The 20,594-nt window shown below is 46.3% G+C and overlaps 1 protein-coding gene across 6 annotated transcripts in view; it reads right to left on the bottom strand.

Moving 5' to 3' along the window:
• Positions 1 to 6,245: 6,245 nt before the first annotated feature.
• YPEL2 (yippee like 2) overlaps positions 6,246 to 20,594 on the bottom strand; it is a 128,989-nt gene continuing 114,640 nt past the window's right edge. For 5 of the 6 annotated variants that reach the window (XM_007481790.3, XM_007481791.3, XM_056816490.1 and 2 more), the window contains 3 exons: positions 16,485 to 16,528; positions 14,497 to 14,605; positions 6,246 to 10,699 (listed from right to left, as the gene is read on the bottom strand). In XM_007481790.3, coding sequence (XP_007481852.1) covers positions 10,610 to 10,699; positions 14,497 to 14,605; positions 16,485 to 16,528 — 243 coding nt within the window. In that variant the 3' untranslated portion in view covers positions 6,246 to 10,609. The remainder of the gene's footprint in view (positions 10,700 to 14,496; positions 14,606 to 16,484; positions 16,529 to 20,594) is intronic. The other variant, XR_001628002.2, reaches the window with a different exon arrangement.

Raw genomic sequence — 20,594 nt, forward strand, 5'->3', positions numbered from 1 at the left:
CCTCCCCTCTTTTTGGATTTTCTTAGCACAAAGCAATGGTTTCTGAATCTTTTAAGCCCTGCCCTGGGTTTAAATATGTTCCCTTTGGTTAAAGTGAGAGCTTTTGATGACCTCTTCTACTGAAAGGTTTTGAACTGCTGTAGTGTTTAAGTGTAATGTAGCAAACTTTATAAATTCAAATTCTCTATGCTGCAATAAGCCAAATAAAGCAGTTAGTCTTCACAACACTGAGGATGCTGTACAAAAAAGGTCACTTTTGAATGAAGAAAGAAAAAAAAAAGATACTTCCCGGCTGTGTGACCCTGGGCAAGTCACTTAACCCTCTTTGCCTAGCCCTTACCACTCTTCTGCCTTAGAACCCATACACGGTATTGGTTCTAAGATGGAAGGTAAGGAGTAAAAATAAAATAAAATAAAATAAAAAATTTTAAATCAATTAGTTGGGGCAGCTGGGTGGCTCCATAGATAGGGCTCCAGATCTGGAGTCAGGAGGACCTGGGTTCAAATATGACCTCAGACACTTACCCTGAGCAAGTTGCATAACCCAGTTTGCCTAGTTCTTGCTCTTCAATGATTCCACCTGGATTTAATACTCACATTAATGGAAGAGAAAGAAAGGGCATGGCTAATCCAAATATTAGATTGTTCCCCAAGCCCATTGTTCTTGGCTCCAGGGTCCAGGCTTAGACTGTTAATCAGTGAATTAAGGCTAAATAGGTTAATTTGCTTTTTTTGGTCATTCTAAACAGTTAAGATGGACAACCTGGGAGAGTGTTGAGTGAAGCTAGCCCAGGATTAGTTAACAAGATCAGCAGAGTCTGGGGGGGACCAGGTTGGAGTCCCTTTAAGCTCCCTATAGACCGAGAGTCCACTCTGGGAAGGGAGATGGAAGGGAGAAGCGCTCATCTGAGGTGGGTTAGCATTGCCCAAGCACACATCTGTCATCATGGCTTTTGTCTGAAACAGACAGGCCAGAATGGACTCATAAACAGGCATGTCTTCAAGGGACAGACGTCAGCACACCAACCAGAAATAATCTACAAGACACCTAATCCCTGGAGCAGAGGACCAACTCCCAACTAGACCGGGAAGGGTTGCCTGGAGCGTGATCTACACTAGGAGGGGGAGGGTGGGAGGACAGAAAGAACTCGTTCCCTGCCCAAAATCAAGATAAAGCTGGAGGAATTTTCTAAACAAAGATCTGGCCCCTGGGTAGACTTGTTTTTGTTTTGTTTTTCCATTTTATTTTCTCGATTACATGTAGAAACAATTTTTGACTACTGATTTCTGGCATTTCGGCAGCAAATTGTCTGATGTAGGTTGTTTCAGTTCCATACATATTTCCATCTTGCCCGTGTCAGGACTATCTCAGATACAATAAAAAAAGATACAATAAAAAACTCCTAAAGTGAAGGATGACAGTGCTTTAATCCACACTCCCAATGGTTCCCTCTTCGACTGTGGATCGTCGGGTGTTGTTTTTATTTTTGTCTTTTGTTTTTAATTTTTTTTAATTATGAGTCCCTGGAAATTATCTTGGAACTCTCATTAACCTCGGTTTTTATAGAGTCTGAATTGGACGGGGTCGTACGTTCAACCCTTCCAGCCTGCCCCGAAGACTTCCCCTGAAGACCGTCTTCTCACTCACTTCTGAGAACACTGTAATTGTTAGGAAGTTTTTTTCCTGCCATCAAGCCTAAATCTCCTTCTCCAACCCATTGCTCCCAGTTTTGCATTCTAGAGCCAAGTCGTTATTGCAAGTCATTTTAGAGTTGTGTCTGACTCTGTGTGATTCCATTTGGTTTATGTTTATTCGGCAAAGACGCAGAGCAGTGTGCCATTTTCTTCTCCAAATCATTATACAGATGAAGAAATTGAGGCAAACAGGATTAAGTGACAGGTGCAGAGTTGCACAAGCTAGTTTTGAACTCAGGTCTTCCTGACTCCTTTTGTGTGGTTTTTCAGTCAAGTTTGACTCTTTGTGACTCCATTTTGGTTGGAGTTGTTTGTTTGTTTGTTTGTTTGTTGGGGGGGGGGGGCAGAGATACTGAAGTGGTTTGCTATTTCCTTCCTCAGCCCATTTTACAAATGAGAAACCTAAGGGAAACAGACTTGCCCCGAATCACTCAGCTAGCAAATGTCTGAGACCAGATTTGAACTCGGGTAGAAAAGTCTTCCTGACTCCAAGAAATTTTTTCCAATTTTAATTTTATTCCAGCAATGCATTTACCCATGTTTTCCATGATTCCCTGATTCATGTTGTCTCCCTCCCCCTTCTTGGGGCTGACAAGCAATTCCCCTGGGTTACATACGTTAAAATCAAAATTGTTGTATGAGGTTGCCATATTACTATTGCCCATACAACATAATGTACCATAGTAAGACATTAACATGAGTTTTTATTGAAAAGATATTTGCAAGGGCAGCTAGGTGGCTCAGTGGATAGAGTTCTAGGCCTGGAGTTGGGAGGACCTGGGTTCAAATCTGGTCTTAGCTGTGTGACCCTGGATAAGTAACTTAACCCCATTTGCCTAGCCCTTGGCTTCTTGTCTTAGAGTTGTTACTGTAAGATTAAAAATTAATATCCAAAATGTTCCAAGTATTATATTTAATAATATGTATTAATAATAACTTGAAGCAAAAAGGAAAATAAAAGGCTAGAGAAAGAGAGAGCTCACCCAGTCGCACATGGGGGGAAAGAGAGAGTGCTAAATACACACAAAAAACACAGTGAGGATAAGGAAGAAAGGGATGCTGGGAGATGTAGTTGAAGGGTACAAAATTTTCTAATTACACATTACTAAGACAGAAAGTAAAGGCTTAAAAAAAGAATAGGTATTTAGACTGTCATGTATCATTTTTAAGGGTATGCCCAAGAAGCAGAAAAAGAAAGCTTAAATGACCAGAACTGGTCATGGGGAAATTATTTATGAGAACAGCAAAAGGTAACTGAGAGGAATCTTTCCCCAATCTTATTCTAAACTGAGATTGGGCTGGTTGCATATGCAGACTTTTCCGCAATATTAAGTTTTTCTATAGACCGGGTCTCATCCCTGAAATTTGCCTTTCCACCGGGACCAGTGTCACCTGGCCCGAAATAGCTGGGGACTGACTCTGGAATCGGAGAACCTGGATTTGAACCTTGGGCAAGTTTCCTTCATCTCTCTGGGCTTCAGTTTGATCCTCAATGGTGGGTAGGAGAGGAAGGGGCTGAATGGATTAGATGACCTTCTAGTTCTTAATCCACAATCTTGAGGCCTCTTAAAAATCATTACAGGGGGCAGCTGGGTAGCTCAGTGGGTTGAGAGTCAGGCCCAAGAGAAAGGAGGTCCTGGTTCAAATCTGACCTCAGATACTTCGTAGCTGTGTGGCCTGGGCAAGTCACTTAACTCCCATTGCCCAGCCCATACCACTCTTCTGCCTTGGAACCAATATACAGTGCTGATTCTAAGACAAAAGGAAAAGAAAAGAAGGAAAAAAGGGAGGAAGGAAAGATCATTGCAGTGTAGACTAGTCAATTATCTAACAGTTTATCTTGGACAGTGCCCTCTGCCATCATAGTGAGGTGGGTCTTAGGATAATAGTCTGAGAAGAGCTGAGTAGCCCAAGGAGGAAATCACCTTAAATTTGTAGGTTTTAAGCAATAAGACCCTTTGGGGCTAAAGATTTTGTAGATCAACAGAAATTTGCCATGGTGGGGGCAGCTAGGTAACACAGGAAGGCCTGGAGTTCTAATCTGACCTCAAGACACGTCCTAGATGTGTGACCCTGGACAAGTCATTTAACCCCAATTGTCTCAGCAGTTGGACAGAAAGTAAAGGCTTAGTGTCAATCTATGAACCATTGGCTAGAAAATGGACTAGACCTAGTCACCTAGCTTTTGTTCACTTTTACAGGGTGAAAGTTTCATCTCAAAGCTTAAATAATTGACATGAAAGCCCGGTGTCTGCAGGGGGATATCCAGCTGATGCTAACATATCCAAGAGAAATAACAAAATAAATACTTAAACTTTTTTTTTTTTTAATGTCATGGGCCCTTCTTAGAACCTAATGAAACCTGTGGACTACTCGGAATGTATTTACAATTTTAAAATTCATAATCCAAATAAATGCTAAATTTCAGTTAAAGATCTCATGTCCCACAATTTGCTACTAAACTCAATGATTAATGATCCAGGAGAATTCTGAGGGATTTAGGAGAAAGAATGCTATCCACATCTAGAGAACCATAGGAGTAGAAATGCCTTAGAAAACATGATTGATCACTTGTTTATATGGCTATAGGATTTGAGGTTTTGGTTTTAAAAGATTGCTCTATTACAAAAATGAATAATATGGAAATAGGTATTGAGGGATAATGCATGCCTGCATGCATGTAATGCAGTGGAATTGCTTATCAACTCTGGAAAGGGGGGGGAGACAACAAGAATCATGTAACCACAGAAAAAGACTTTTAAAAATTATATTACAAAAAGATCTGATGTCCCAAATCGATGGGCTCCCTGGAATAAATGTATAATAGGGTCTCCACCTATGGCTGCCCAGGTTAGGAACCTCTGATCAGAATCAATCCCCAACTTCCTCCTCTCCCAAACTCAAGTTTTGGTCTTATTGGTTGGATCTTATTTTAATTTTCTTTTTTTTTTCCTAGAGTGGATCTTACTAAAACCAAAACCCTGGAGGACACCCAAAGTGTTAGGTCTAGAGAATGTACTGGGCAGTGGTAGCCTTCAAGGGGTTAAGTTATTCTGTCCCCACAGGCAGGGCTCTCTGTCTGGGTTTCCACAAGACTTAGCTTGATGTGAACTGTTGGTTCTAGAGATAACATCAGAAGGCACTGGCCGAAAGAACCAGCAGAAAGAGGGCCTGCGGGTGCAGCTTTGGGCTCCAGGCACCAAGGGAAGCATACAGCTAATCAAGGTTCCATCTTCTCCTGGGCACATTCATTGGGACTCCTCTGGTTCTGTGCCCTTCCACGCCCCTGGGGAAGAACATTTGAACGTCACATTCTCCCTGGAACAAGTCTTCCCATCTCCTTAACTTGGGTCTTCAAAGAGGCACAACACAGCTTAAAAATGAAAAGCTCCTGCGTTTCTGGTGCTTTCTCGAGGCCCAGTGCTCTGCATGTCCTCTAGTCTTGAGTTTAGTCAATATCCACTATTAGGGTTTAGAAGAGGAGGTTGTTTGAGCAGAAGTTCTTCACCTGAGGGGCCACCCACAGAGTCCCCTGTATGTAGAGACCATGATCTTGGGACCTGGCAAACCATCAGGAGACTCCATCCTCTTCTAGGCCTTCGTAGACTTGGACTAGTCATTTACACCCAATAAACTAGATTCCCAGTCAAAGCCTTGAAGGCCTCCCCACTCATTCATAGCTTGAGGCCTACCTGGCTCTGGTCCCTGTATTACTCTATACATAGGCAGCTCTAGCGTCAATCCTCTGAGTTTTCTTCCCATGAAATGGAATGTCACCTTTAATATTGCTCCATCTAAAGATGTATTTTGTGGAAACCCACTGATGCTGGACAGAGTATACGAATATGGAGGAAGGGATACTTGCAGGAGATCTTGCCATCCAGTTCCTCCCTGCTAGTCATTTACTAGTCATACAACTTTGGGCAAACCAATTCTATGGTCCTCAGTTCCAGTAGCTGAATGATTCAGTGGATTGAGAGGCAGGTCTAGAGAAAGGAGGTCCTAGGTTGAAATCTGACCAAAACCAAACCTAGCTGTATGACCCTGGGCAAGTCACTTAACCCCTATTGCCTAGCTCTTATCACTCTTCTGCCTTGGAACCAATACACAGTATTCTAAAAGTGAAGGAAAAGAAAGAAGAAACAGAGAAAGAGAGGAAGAGAGGAAGGAGAGATGGAGGAAGGAAGGAGAGGGGAGGGAGGGGGGAAAGGTGATACCAAGAGATCCCTTAAGAGTTCCCTTCCAATTCTAGATTTGTTTCACATATCAAAATGAATTAAGATGGGACTTTTATTAAAAGGATGATGTTTATAAAAGGATGATGGGTCAGGGATAGAGCCAAGTCTAGAGATGGGGTCTTGAGTTCAAATCTCACCTCGGCTACTTCCTAACTGCAGCCCTAGACAAATCCCTTGGCTAATCCCCACTGCCTAGCCCTTACTTTTCTATATCCATTCTAAGATAATGTTTTTTTTTTAAAGTGTGTGTGTATGTGTGTGTGTGAGAGAGAGATGGTGAAGGATCAAATTTGGGAGAGACAAGGCCAACACTTTCAGAATAATTGAAAACTTTATTTTCTCAAATGAGCACCAACACAGATTGGAAATGAGAGAAAACAATGCACTTTCTTCTAATACTGAGTCACTATGTACAAATACAGGAAAAAAGGTGAAGACAACGTATTGAAAAAACAATTGCCTTTGTTGTCAAAGCAAAGTGACCTGAAAAAATATGCCCCAAAAAACCACCCCCAAAACCCAACAGATACGGTTTGTAAACACAAGCATCAATAGACAGACAAGTAGTGAAAAGATAGTCTCTGCAAAATGGGGAAAAAAGGGAATTTGCTCCCGCTTTCTTACCAAAATGTTATACAAAAGCATAAGGGGGCACGCATCAAGAATTTGGTAATGTTGAGAATAGCTTTGTACCTTTATGTTGCCACAGGACATTATTTTATTATATTTTAACTGGAAAATTCAACGTCTCTTCCTCCCTCCCCCCACCCCGTAGTGGTTTTTCATTTTTGGACTGACTTAAAAAACACACAAGTTGATTGTTTTCCAGGATTGGATTTCCCAGGCAGGCCTCTTCCTGAGCCTGAGGGAGTCGGACCTCACAGAGCTGTTTACCTACAGGCATGTGTACATCTCATGTCTGTTCTGCCAATACCAGTTACTGTTTATGGTGAGGCTTCTTTTAAAACACTTGGAGCCACAGAAAATGCGATTAATACACTCACGTTAGCAAATAGAAAAGAGGTTTGACTCTTGCATCTCCGCAAGGATGATAGATTTCATTTCTAGCTCATCCAAGCTGTGCCACAGAGAAGGAAAAGGGGAAGGTGCACCAGAGACCTGGCACTGCAAACAGCCCTGCCTGTACATGGCATGGTAAGAGGCATTCTCTATGGCTTGTGCTGTTGGTCCACTTAAGAGACAGAGTGCAAACGATTTTTTTTAAATCACACACACACACACACATATACATACATACATACATTCATACAAAGTTGGGGAGAAAATAAAAATCTCGCTGCAGGAAGTGTGTAAACTTTGACATAATGTCCCCAGTAAAAAGAAAAGCAGGAGCCATTGGAAAATGTTCTTTAAAAAATGCACAATTGAAAACAATAGACCTGAAGGCCTTCCAATGAGAGGATGTCTTCAAAGCCACAACTAACATCAATTTCACCTTAATTTTTCTTTTCTAGCCAATACTCGTGTAAGAAAAACATTTCAATTCATTCTAATGATTCACTACACGTCAATTCCACCAGGAAAGGGCAAAAGCGAAGCTTTCTTGCCTCCCCAGATTTTAATAACAGACTTTAAAAAAAAAAAAAGAAAAGTATCTATGTTTCCCTTAAAACAGACTTCAAAAAATGCAGAGGAAACAGCAGAATTTCAAAACAAAAATAAAAAGTGCTCTCAGGGGCTCTGAGAAAACAGCACCAAATATATTATTTAAAAAAATTAAATATTATTTACAAAAGTATATTTCACAAGAGAATGTTTCTTTTCTGTATATATTACCCTTTGAAATTTGTAGAAAGGGGGACACTTCCTCTGTGCATCCTGATCTACCAGCCCGGACTGACCTTGTCTTACATAGAGATCTAGTACCCAGATGGACACCCATGTTCATCCAACTGGGTCGCAGCTGGTTTGCTCCAACCAACTCGAGTGAACGGCATCCAGCTTCCAGACTGGTGCCAGGGGCAGCCCACAGAGCCTGCAAGGCTCCATCCAAAGCCAAGACCACCCGATTCCAGGTGGAGCATGGTGATTCTGCTAATGCTTTTTCGGTCCCAAATGAAGGCAGCTGCTGGCTGAGGTAAAGAACTCCCCCCTTTCCCTTCCTTCTTGCTTTCTACCCTTCCAGCCATGCCCAGCAGCTCCCTGTTAGCTGAACCTACCAGTGGCCTGGGGGTGAGGTCTTTGGTTATGCTCTGAGTAGATAAATTTTAAGAGGAAAAAAAAGAAAGAAAAAGAAAATGAATAGAGAAGGAACAAGTTGAGTCCACAAATGTGACAGGGCTTGAGCTCTTGTTTGTGGCCTCCAATACTGCTAGACATTAAACAAGTCTTGGATGGAGCTAAGTTGTAAGAAGCACTTATGGTTTAGTCAAACGTGTAGGGGAAACCTAATGAAGGGGGCCTGCTCTTCAGAGGGGTGCCACGCGCCTTTCCCATACTCCTCGCACCACCAGGAGTCTGAATTGCATCTACACAGGGCGAGCAGTGGAAGCTTTCCTAGGAGAAAAAGAGGGATGGGGCCAGGGTTTGGTCTTGCTGCCATGTCCGGGTTTGCTTTCAAACCTGCCAAATTTCCGTTTCATTTTTAGCTCTACAGACCAGGTGAAAGGTTCCTTGAGGGGAAGGCCAAATCTCTAAAGGAAGGGGTCCAGGGCCCATACTTGAGTAGGGAGGGAGTGGAAGCTAGCCTGGGAATGTGAAAACTGAAGCTATATTCTGATGCAATCTAAAGGATTAGGGGAAGCTGAAAGAATATTCCTTTAGGAGGCTATATGCACTATGCCTATTTCCCTTATTATTCCTTTTTCCAGAATGTTTTTTCAAGAACTGGCTGGACAAAACCCTCCAAATCATTTGGGTTTGGTTGATGTGGTTCTAATCCTTAGTTGGTTTTTTTTTTTTAAAGAATCAAAAACTAGGCTTGGTGAGTAGGAAAAGAAGTGGGTTTTTTTGTTTGCTTGTTTTTGTCTTGTACCAGCCAGTCAAAAGAAGAAAAATCTGTTTTGTGTGAGATTCCAGGCCTCTGGGTCTAGGTCAGCCTTGAGCCAGAACCACCTGGACTCGGGGTTTCTTTAGGAGCCCTCCCACAGTCACCTGCTCTGTCTGCATCCCAGAGGGCTTCCCTGACTCTGCCGAGCCCACTCCATGGCCCAGCTTCCCTTCGCTCCTGGATCAACCACTCGCGACAATGGAGACTTGGCTTTCTTTCTCGAGGTTTGGCCTCCACAGAAACCGAGATGCTGAGAATGACATCCAAGAACATCAGGAAAATAAAAGTGTATGTTAAGCCCGAGAAATGAAATGAACTCAGTTTGAGTGGGCCTCACACCACACACCAGGTACTGGCCGGAGTGCTGTAGCATAGACATCACAGTGTGTATGATTAAATGCAACACAAAGCTTTTCCCTCCTGAGCCTGGCTGGCTCCCCTAATACCAGGACGTATGTCTCCTCCTCATTCCTACCCCCCAAAAAGAAAAGGTAAGATTAGGATTCTGTTACTCGTCGTTTGACATCAAAATTTAATCAGTCCCCACCGCGGTGCCACTTTGGTTAATTGCTATGCTTCTCCCCCATTCAAATTCAGGGAAATAACGCCGGGGCTTGAAATGTCCCCCTGCAGAACACATTAACCATAATCTCCAAAGCTTTTCTCTTCCAGAGCTTAAAAGACGGGGCTGGAAGCAAAGCCAATCAGACTGAGTCATCCCTGCTCCTGGGGAAGTCCCTTTCCCACCCACCCACCCCGGGGAAGCAGGGAGGTTCACGGCCCCCCAATCCCTGCTTCTTCATTCCCATCCACTGTGCTCAGAGAAGGGTCATGGGCCAGGCAGATGGGGCCGTTTTAACTCTATTGGCTTTCCTATGGTTTCCTTGCCTGACACTGGAGCTGTCTTGGCAGCATCTCCTAACTTGCTGTCCCCTGAAAATACAGGACTTAGTGGGCTGCCGGTCAGAGCCAGGCCTCCGACTGGCCGGGGAGTACTAGGTCCTGAACCCTCCATCACCTCGGGGGACCACGAGTGGGACCTCGGGCAGGGGAGGATGCGGAGCACTGACCCTGCCACTGCCTGGACAGCAGTCGTGCCGCCTCTCAGCCTAACCTGGCCCCTTGTGGTGGGGGGGCAGGAGCAGAAGTTTCAAAGAGATTCAGTCATGAGGTATTTTTTTAAATCTTCTTTTTGTCCTCTTGGACACGCTGATGGGTTCAAGGTTGCTAGGTTCCCAGAATTCAAGGAGCAGCCGTTCCTCCCTGCACCCTCCCGGGCCCGACGCTCGGGGCTCCCTTCCCTGCCCGTGCCCCACGCCCCTGCTCTCCTGACACCAAGGGGCCACGGCCACCCACCCTGGGGGTCCCTGGGACTCTCCTGAAAGTAGAATGCTGCCAAGCTCTCGGTGCATCCGTTGTTTTTAGCCAACACTAGAACAGAGAGAGAAGCCAGGGTCAACTCACAAACAGATACAAAGCAAAGAGACAGAGAGACAGCAATTTAGAGGCCAGTCACCAATAAAGATGGAGATAGGGTGGGAGGATGCTCCGATGCCAAAGCCTCTAAAGGGATGGAACCAAGCGTTCAGTCACTCTCTCCCCTCTTGGATATAATGTTCAGTCGGATGGCATTCATTCAGACACTGGGTGGGGGCACGCCCGCCGTTCAGTCCCAGCCATTGTCCTTGATCATGTGTGCAAGTTCAATGATGTATTTGCCTTCTTTATACTTCTGGCTGCTCTCAAAGGCGTGTTCCTGGCCAACACAAAAAGAGAGGGGGAGGGGTCATGTCCGGGGAAGGGGCACACTGGCTCAGCAGGAGAAAGGGGGACCCTGTGGAGTAGGAGACAGAGGGCTCACCTAGAGCCAAAGGACTTGGACCCAGATGCAGGTCCTTCCACTTCTACTGCGCCCCTTTGGGACAAAAGTCACTCCGAACCTCTGGTGGGCCTCAGCTTCAAGCTTGACCGAATCGGCGCCCCCCACGGGGGAGGGGCATTTGGATGCACAAATGCAACCAAACAGCATCATTGGTTAAGTCGTCTCAGTCCTCTTTAACCCTTTGTGACTCCATTTGGGGTTTTCTGGACAGAGATACTGGAGTGGTTTGCCACGCCCTTCTCTAGCTCATTTTACAGGTGAGGAAACTGAGGCAGGTGCCTGGCCCAGGATCTCCCAGCGAGGAACGGCGAGAGGCTGGGCTGAACTCGGGAGGCCGACTCTTCCTGACTCACTCCAGGTCGGGCACTCTATCCGCGGAGCCCTGTGTGTCTGCAATGACCACCCGTGGCTCGGGAGGGAAGCAGGCAGCAGCCCTCTCCCTCCTCTGCCCAAGCAGGCACTCCGGCTGTGGTTACTTATTGTGGGACCTGACTGGTCTGCTGCCTAATGTTGCTGAACTGGCCTCTCACATGCTGTGTTCTACGTGGAGGGAGGCAGGAGGGCCAGAGGGGGAAATAAAGATGGATGTAGGAACCGAAACCCGGGCAGCATCGGGCCACCGGGTGACGGGCCTCGGTACCGAGCTCCCGGAGGAGGGAGTGCTCACCCCAGGGACGGGGTGCTTTCTTTAGGCTCCAAGCCCTCTCGCCCGGTCCTCTCCCCACAATACTTGGTCTCTGTTCATTTACGGGTTATGGCCAAGCATCCCATCTGAATGCACGTCCCTGCGCTGTTTGTGGGGGTTCCTCGGTCCCGGCACTTAACACATGACTTGTGTGACATTGTCCTTCACTGGCCTAGACGACAGCTCAGGAGTTTTTCCATTTCAGGCCAGAGATCAGTGTTCAATTCAAACCCCACCTCCATGACTCAGTGTGACCTTGGCCAAGTCACTTAACTTTTCTGTCTAGGGGGGCTATTAAGATCCATGGACTTCAATCCATGGTCCCATAGGTCCTTGGGTCTATTGTTTTTGATGGTTAAATCCCTCACAAATAGAGCTGGAGAGGTAGAGAGCTTAAGAACCACCAACTCTTATTTTGCCTTTCTCTAGCTCTGAGTTTGGGTATTTGTATATTCATGTATAGGGCAGCCAGGTGGCAAAGTGGATAGAGTGCCAGGCTTACAGTCAGGAAGATCTGAGTTCAAATCCAGCTTAGACATTAGCAGCTGTGTGGCCCTCGGAGAGTTTTCTTTCTTGCCTCAGTTTTCTCATCTGTACAATTAGGGAGAGAAGGAAATGGCAGACTAATCTATTATCTCTGCCAAGAAAATCCAAAAGGAATCAGGAGTCTGACTTATTTCAGAAGATACTGAAAACAACTAAACAATGACAACGTATTTGCGTGTAGGCGTGGGCACAGATTTCAGAATGTGAGAAGATGAAAGTATACAAAAATAGGAGGAGGTCCAAGAAACAAGCAGGATAGCTTAACATATTCAATCCCTTCCTTCTTTCCTTTTCTTTCTCCCTTACCTTCCATCTTAGAATCAATTGGCTCCAAGGCAGAACAGTGGTAACAGTAGTAAGGGCTAGGCAAGGGGGGGTTAAGTGACTTGCCCAGGGTCACACAGCCAGGAAGTGTCTGAGGTCACATTAGAACCCAGGACCTTTTGTCTCCAGACCTGGCGCTCAATCCACTGAGCCACCTGGCTGACCCTTGCTATATACTTTCAAATATTTAAGAGATTCATTGTTTTCTGTGAAGTATTCATATCTGATAATGTTTGTCTGATGTGGAATGATAAAATTTTGAAAAACAGAATAGGAGAAGATAGGGATCTGAGAGCAGGGATGGTAGGTAAAGACACTCATGAAGATTTGTCACCTGCTCCTTCTGACCCGACACATTCAAAAGAAAAAAGGACCTACACCACACTTGGACACCTATAGAAAATCTCAAAATGGGGCCATCATGGAAAGAAAACAAGAGTCGGCTCAAGGAGCCCTCGAAATGGGAGAGATGGAGAAACTGTGGATAAAGGAAATCAATAAATAATCCCTAAAGCTTAGTCTTGCTTTTAATTCCAATCTCCTCTCGCACAGAACCTTTTCTCAGAACCACAATGCAAAAATGGACCAGCTCTGATTCCTGCCTCTTCTCTTTCATCCAGACTTTCGTCCCTCTCAAAGGGCTGGATAGCCAGCTGATCAACAGAAGAGGCAGGGAGAGGAAAGGAGGAGTAGAAAAATCAACAAGAAGATTAGGTTAGGCCAGGTGATCCCTTCCAGCTCTAGAAGGACAAAGCTCTATAAAAATGGACTTTATGGGGCTGCTGGGCGGCTCAGTGGATTGAGAGCCAGGCCTAGAGACAAGAGGTCCTGGGTTCAAATCTGGCCTCAGACACTTCCCAGCTGTGTGACCCTGGACAAGTCACTTAACCCTCATTGCCTAGCCCTTACCACTCTTCTGCCTTGGAGCCAATACCCAGTATTGATCTTAAGATGGAAGGTTATGTGAGCTGGCAGGGACATAAGAAGAATGCAACTGGTCTCCAAGCTGTCCGTTCAGAGCACCTCAAAGCAATTCATGATCATTCATGATAAATTATCCTTCTGAAGACAAGGTTCCTCTTTTTCATATACGGACTCTCACAACAGCCCAGTGCCAGAGGGCTGACTGAGAATAGATGCCGCGAATATGTACAGCAAGCATGTGTGCACACTTATTCTCAGGAAACGCTGCATGAAAAGGAAGAAATTCATCCGATGGCTAGTGTTCCCATGGCAACTGCATCTGGGGTTGGATTACCAGGACAAAGAGAGCCAGAAAAATCCTCATGACACCAGGCAACCAGTGCCAGGGAGGGGAGGTCACTGCGGCTCGTTCATCCCGCCCGGGAAAGAATGGGGCATCCCCCGGGATAATAATTTGCCCCACTGCGTGTCTGAGACTGGCTCCCTACGAAGGTGGGGTGCAGGCTGTTTTCTGCTCAGGGGTGGTAAATGGAGAAGAGGGGCCGCTGCTCCTACCAGCTCTCTTTATAAAAAGAGCATTGAACACACAGGGAAGAGTGCAGGGAAGGAGAATACGAAAGGGGAAGGGCTACCCAAGGAACCGAGCATGTTTAGCATCAGGGGTTGGAGACAGACACAAGGGTTGCCTTCTAGCGTCCGTCTGAAGGGCCATCATGTGGGCATGGGACGGGATCTTTCTGGCCCTGGCAGATAGAATGGGGAGTGATGGGGAGGCGCTGCTGTACCATTTTCCAATTGTGTCCAACATTTGGGGTTCTCTTGGCAAAGGCACTGAAGTGGCTTGCCATCTCCTTCTCCAGCTCATTTGACAGATGAGGAAACTGAGGCAGGGCTGACTGACTTGCTCAGGGTCACACAGCCAGGGGGCAGCTATAGAGTGCCAGGATAGGAGCCCAAATGAGTTCAAATCCAGAAGATTCCTACCTTCGCTGGACTTCCGTTATCTGTAAAATGGGGACAGCACCTAACCCAGGGGGTTATTTGAGAGGACGTGAGAAAATGTGAAAGGCACTGTATGATGATGGGTCTTGATGACAAAGCATTCTGTGGTGCTGATATGCAGGAAGTGCTCATTCAGTTTGTTTTAGAAGCCATGCCCCAACCCCCAGTGGGCAAACACCGTCGTACTTACATATTTCCAGCCCAGAGTGGTTTTGCAGTTTTCACAGTAGATGTCTGCAACCGCGTGCAGCCCCGTTAGCAACACTCGCTCCTCTGCAGGTCCACAGCCCACATTAACTCTGTGCCAAAGAGGGGGGGAAGAAGAGGGAGATGAGTACCAGCAGCATCTGCATCCTCAATTCTTGAGCTGAGCTACCTGCAAAAATGAATAAGGCCAAGCACTCCCTACAAAAGCAGCTGCTCACATCCTGGGGAAGGGCTGGGGGCTGGGGGTAGGGAAGAATGACTCGGGATCAAAGCAGGCTGGAGGAAAGTCCAGGGACAAAATGACTTCAGACTGGTCCATTCTGGTCCAGTGTGCCCGCTGGAGACAATGGTCTACAGGGCTAGATACTGGCTTGCTGTGGTACAGCCTTCTTTCTTTTCTATAGGAAAGCTTCCCTTTGCTAGACACACTTCTCTTTCGAACCCAGATCCAAACCCAACAAATTTATGACTGTTAACAAGTATCAGGAAAGATTTAGAGTTGGAAGGGTTCTCAGAAGTCACCTAGTCTTCGATCCCTCATGTTCTAGATGAAGAAATCAAGGCCCAAAGGAATGAGGTGACTTGCCCAAGGTCACACTGGGACAGGTGATGGGTAGGACTTGAACCCAGGTTTTTTGACAACAAACCTAGTATCCTTTCCAATGTAATTAATCTCTTTGAAAATAATTCTTGGACAGCTAGGTGGCACAGTGAATAGAGTTCTGGGGTCAGGAGTCAAGAAGCTTCATCTTCCTTAGTTCGCATCTGATCTGATCTCAAATACTTACGTGATCCTGGGTAAGTCACTATTCTATTCTCCTCACCCGTATAAAATAAGCTAAAGAAGGAAATGGCAAACCTCCAATATCTTTGCCAAGAAAATCTCAAAATGGGGTCACAAAGAGTGAGACACAACTGAAAATAACAATAAATTTGTTTTAAAATAGAAAAGTTCTCTTTTTTTGAGCCCGACATCAAGAATGACATCGGGGACAAAGGATCTCTAGGACACACAGGAACCTAAGCAGCTAGATGGCCTTGGTCAAGTGTCTGGGTTTTGAGCTCATCCCCTTTACAGGGAGTTTATATCCAATGGGAGGTCAGTGAATACCTCCCAAATGAGCCCAGATGTACTCGATCTTATCCCTACCTTCTCCAGGGAAACTGTGGCACGTGCCCCGCTGCTTGGGCTGGTGGGGTGGGCATAGAGCTGCTCTACTAACCTGGCCAACCCTGAGACCTGTCCTTCCTGCTGAGTGTGTTGGACTGTTCCAGGGGGCCTCAGGCTTCCTTACCATTAAAATGAGCACACTGGGCTAGACTGGGCCTTTTCAACCTAGGATTAAGTCTGTGACCACAAACACACTTGGGAGCTGTCAACGACGTTGGTTCCTTTGTAATCAATCTAGCTAGCTCGCTATCTCTATATCTTTATTTAAAAACTTTACTCTGAGAAGAGGTCTCTGATGTCTTCCCATATTGCCATTCTAGACCTCTAAGAATCCTGTGGGCTCTGTGGAGTTACAAAACTCTCCTGAGGAGGCTGGGGAATGTGTGTGGGGAGGGCAGAGGCAAGGGCTCTCAGGAAACACTTCACCATCCTGAAACTCAGAGAGACAGAGGGGGAGAGAGCGAGCAAGCATGTGTGTAAGCGAGAGAAAGAGAGAGGGAAAGATGGGGAACACGCAGAGAGATGACATTTTAATTTGGAAGCTATTCCTCTGTCTCTCTAGTCCCTCCCACCACCCTCTCCCAAAATAGAAAAACAAATATCCCTGAGGTGACCATCAGAAGCAAAGCAGGGAACATAATCCTCCACGGACTGTATTTTTTAATTTATGTCCTCCTAGGCAGGGTCTCATCAGAACAGGAGCTGCAGCTCCTACTGTTTAATTATCCTCCAGGGTTGCTTTTTCCATCTTCCAAAGATGCAAAGAACAATTTAATGCCACTTCCAAAAGAGACACTCACACTGAATTAAAGAGGTAAGCTCGTCCTTGACTTCCTTGGAACGACTGAAATGCAAGAAAACAAATGCATAGTTAGATACAAATGGCATAGGTCCACCTGTTGGGGAAACCAAGACCTAGCTAGAAAACAACCACCCAGATGACTTCAGTGGACTGAGGTTCCGGCAATGTAAAGAACAGAACCAGAGGCAGTCTGGAGGGAGGAGCCTGGGCTGCCAGCACTTAAGATGCTCCCAAGCGCTTGTTCGATGAGATGATGGGCAAAGGAAAAATAAAGAGCCTGTGTATGGGTGGCTAAGCTTACTTGAGAGATCATCTACCCCATTTTGGGTTTCGTTTTTATTTTGTTTTTTGGGGGTGGGGAACTTGTTGGGCTGTCTGTGCTGGGCCTTGAGCAGCAGCTGGGGCAGTTTCACTTCCTGGCACTCCAACACCAGGAGGGAGCCTGCTGGAGGCCAAGGTTATAGAACAGAGAGCAAACCACCCAAAGCGCCTTGTCACGCGTGCTCCTTCCCCCACATCGATGGACACACATGTGGCGCTGCGATCCACAGAAATGAAGCAGGGCTTCCCCGACCTCCCCATCCCAGAACAGCCCAAGGCTGGAAGCAGGAGAAGCAGGCCCCGTGCGTGTCTCCCTGGCTCCAGTTACACCGGGATGTCTTGCTGACATGAGCCGGCTAATGTTCTGCATTGCTGCCTGCATTTTTAATGGTTTCTGACAACCATCCCCTGAATTAAACATCCTCTACTGCCAGGGGTGCTGGTGGAGAAAGAGCTGCAGGTACCAACTCCTGATCCATCAGCAAGCATAACTGCCTCCCAGGGGCCAGGGCCAGTTGGCCCTCAAGGAGCTTATAATCAATAGGGGAGAATGTATAGACTGTATACACGTAATCACAAAATGCATGCAATGTTAAGACTGCCTTAAGCAAAGAACGCTCTAAGCGTGTGTATAGAGGGCCAGAACTGGAGTTTAAGAGGACAGGGTTCAAATCTGATCTCAGACACTATGTGACCCCGAGGGGCACAGCATTCTACCCTGCTATGTTTCTAAAAATGAAATTTTTAATGGAAAACAAAATGAAACAAAACAAAAATCCCAGCCCGGTCTACTCTTCCTGGGGCTGTTGGAAGGGCCTTTGTATCTGTTCCTTTGTTAAGTCCCCTATGGATATAGGATACTATTGTGAATCTTTATAGCTCCCCACAGCTCTTGTGCAAGGCATCATCCTGTTGGGGACCCATGAGATAAAGTATATAAAATCCAACAGAATGCTCCTTATGTCCAGAATATTTTTGTCTTTGCATCACCCCCTGCATGGTGCCACACACAAACTAGGCCCTTAGTAATTTCTTTTTTAATTAAATGCTATGTAAGTGTGACACTTGTCTGTTCACACGTGCACACAAATCATGCCTCTTAAAAGGGGGGGATGGGGGGGGAAGCCTCCTTTTAAGTATCATCTTCTTACTCTTTCACTTAAAACTTGGTCAGTGAGTGAGAGCATCTGCCATCCAGCCAAACTGGTCTTCTCTCTGTTCCTCACAGCCATCTTGAATCTATTCTTTTTCTTCTTTTTCTAAAAAGCCTTTCTGTCTTAGAATCAATACTAAATATTGGCTTGGTAAGGGCTAGACTATTGGGGTCAAGTGACTTTCGCAAGGTCACACAGCTGGGCAATGTCTGAGGCCATATTTGAATCCAGTACCTCCTGTCTCCTGGCCTAGCTCTCTATCCACTGAGCCACCTCGCTGCCCTTACAGGGCAGGCCTTTCCAATGGCCATTCCCCAGGCCTGGAATGTATTCTCTTTTTGACCTCCACCCCATGCCCCTGTCTTCCTCTCGTAAACATGCAACTCAAGCATCATGCTCTCTAAAAGAACAGCCTTTCCTGATCGAATGGCCTCCCTCTCAAACCACCTTGTATTTAATTATTTTGAAATAATTGCATTTTTTCACTTTCTATTTATTTTTCTTTTTATTATAATTAAAAATTTTTTATTTATTATGCAAAGCAGACTTCCCTATTGGTCACTTATGTAAGAGCACACATACAAAACCGAAACCCCCCAACAAAACCATAATACACTGATTCCACTTTCTATTTATATACAGATATGTGTCCTTGTGGTCTTCCCCATTGGAAGGCAAACTTCTGGAGAGTGTGGGTTGTTTTATTCTCTGTATCCTCAGTGGCTAGCATAGTTCCCTAGGAGGGATAACACCAAAGAGGGGCTCCCAAGGAAGAATGGCATCGGGGACAAAGGATCTCTAGGACACACAGGAACCTAAGCAGCTAGATGGCCTTGGTCAAGTCTCTGGGTTTTGAGCTCATCCCCTTTACAGGGAGTTAGTCTAGAAGGAAGATCTCTTCCAACACTTTTAGTTCCAGGGTCCCAGATTAGGGTGGTTCGGAGCCCTCTTGTCCAAGAAACACCCACTATTGGGTCCATGACTTTCAGGTCCATGCTTGCAGCCAAAGAGCAATTGGGGAGCCCAATAGAGCTCCAACCAACCCGCATGGAAGTGTGTGCGTGGAGAAGTGGAGATGTTTTTTGCTACTGTAGCTAGTAAAAGATCAGGAAAGGAAACCAAGACGGCTTTACCCCAATCAGAGAAGACAAGTAGGCCACTTTGTGCCATTTGCACACTATTTCCCACCAAGCTGCACGCCAATGTCTTGTTGTTGCCCACTGGAACGTTAAGTGCCAACGTCCCGGCCTTTAAAGGGCTCTACGTGCTTTCTAGTCTCACCCATCTTCGTATGTACCAGTGTGTGTACGCCAGCAGGGCCCATTATCTCCTCAGTGTGCGGCGCTCAACACATACATGCTGAAATCCACTCAATCAGAGGATGGACAGAGAAGAAAGATCCCAAGTGGCCAGGTTACAAGGGTTACCCATGAGCCCTTGGTGCCTCCTTCTCCCAAGGTTTGCCTGGTGGGGTCAGGACAGTCTTAGCCGGGATCCAGGCCAAAGTCCTTCGGTGGCTTTGAGATCCCAAGCACCAGGGACGTGGGTCAGAGCAGGGCCGGCTCAGGCGTAGTGGGGAAGAGAAGAAGCATTCCAGGGCGTGCTGAGGGTCTCTGGTAGTATATTATAGGTGGCGTAAGGCGTGAGGAGGAGCCATCTGGGGCTCAGGAATATTATGAAATAAACTCCCCAAAGTCTTTTCTGATTCTTAGAAGGTTTCTGAGCTCCCCAGCTTCGGGGGAGGAGGGAAGGGAAGGGAGAATCCCAAGAGAGGCCCCTTCTATTCGGCCAAGGACAAACCCAACCATTCTATGCTGATACAGTATGGAAGCACGCCCTCAGACACCCACAGAAGATGAATTAGGAGTCTAGGCCAGCGCCTGGATGAGGCTCTGCTTCTCCAGCTTGACATCAGAAGACAGGCCTCGCTCACCCCTTGGGCTTTCACCCTAGGGGGGGAGGGGGCAGAGGGGAGAGAACTACCACTAAGTCAACATCTGAGAAGGGAAAAGGGACCCTCACAAACAAGACTGTCAGGAAGAAGCCAGGCGGGTCACTTTGGGGGCTCCCCGCAAGGCCTTCCCTTTGGGCCAGCCTCAAGCTGACGGTTGGGAGCCAGCAGAGGAAGCGAAGGAAGCAATTAGAGAGTTAAGCAAACAGAATTCCAGACCAGGAGAGAGCTCCAACAGACTAGACTGGAGGCCCATTTGTTTGCTGTCAATCCTGCCAGGCCCCAAGGCAGCTCTTTTCCAGGTCTTGAAACACCAACTGAGGCTGGCTTTCAGGAAAAGGGTTTTTATAACTCAAAACGTTCTGCCCCTCAAAGTAATAGCTCCTGGCCCGGCCTTGCCAGCTCTCTCAAAGGAACGGAAAGGACGACGGCTTTCCTATTTGGGGAGCCAAGCCACTTATTACTTATTTTTGGCCACTTGGGCAAGCCTGGGATTGTACCAGCGGAGATGCCCGGGTTGGGAGGGGGCCTCACAGCAAGCACCTCCTGGCCGCCCTCCCCCTCGGTTCTGCTCTCAGAGGGCCTGCCTTGTTTTATTCCAAGGGAGTCTCCATTTTCCAACCTCCACACCACCTGGTAGTTTTTAATCCTCATTTAGCGACCAGATTTTCAAAAGCCCAAA

The sequence above is a fragment of the Monodelphis domestica genome, chromosome 2 (genome assembly GCF_027887165.1).
Source record: "Monodelphis domestica isolate mMonDom1 chromosome 2, mMonDom1.pri, whole genome shotgun sequence".
In the NCBI taxonomy this organism is placed as follows: domain Eukaryota; kingdom Metazoa; phylum Chordata; class Mammalia; order Didelphimorphia; family Didelphidae; genus Monodelphis; species Monodelphis domestica.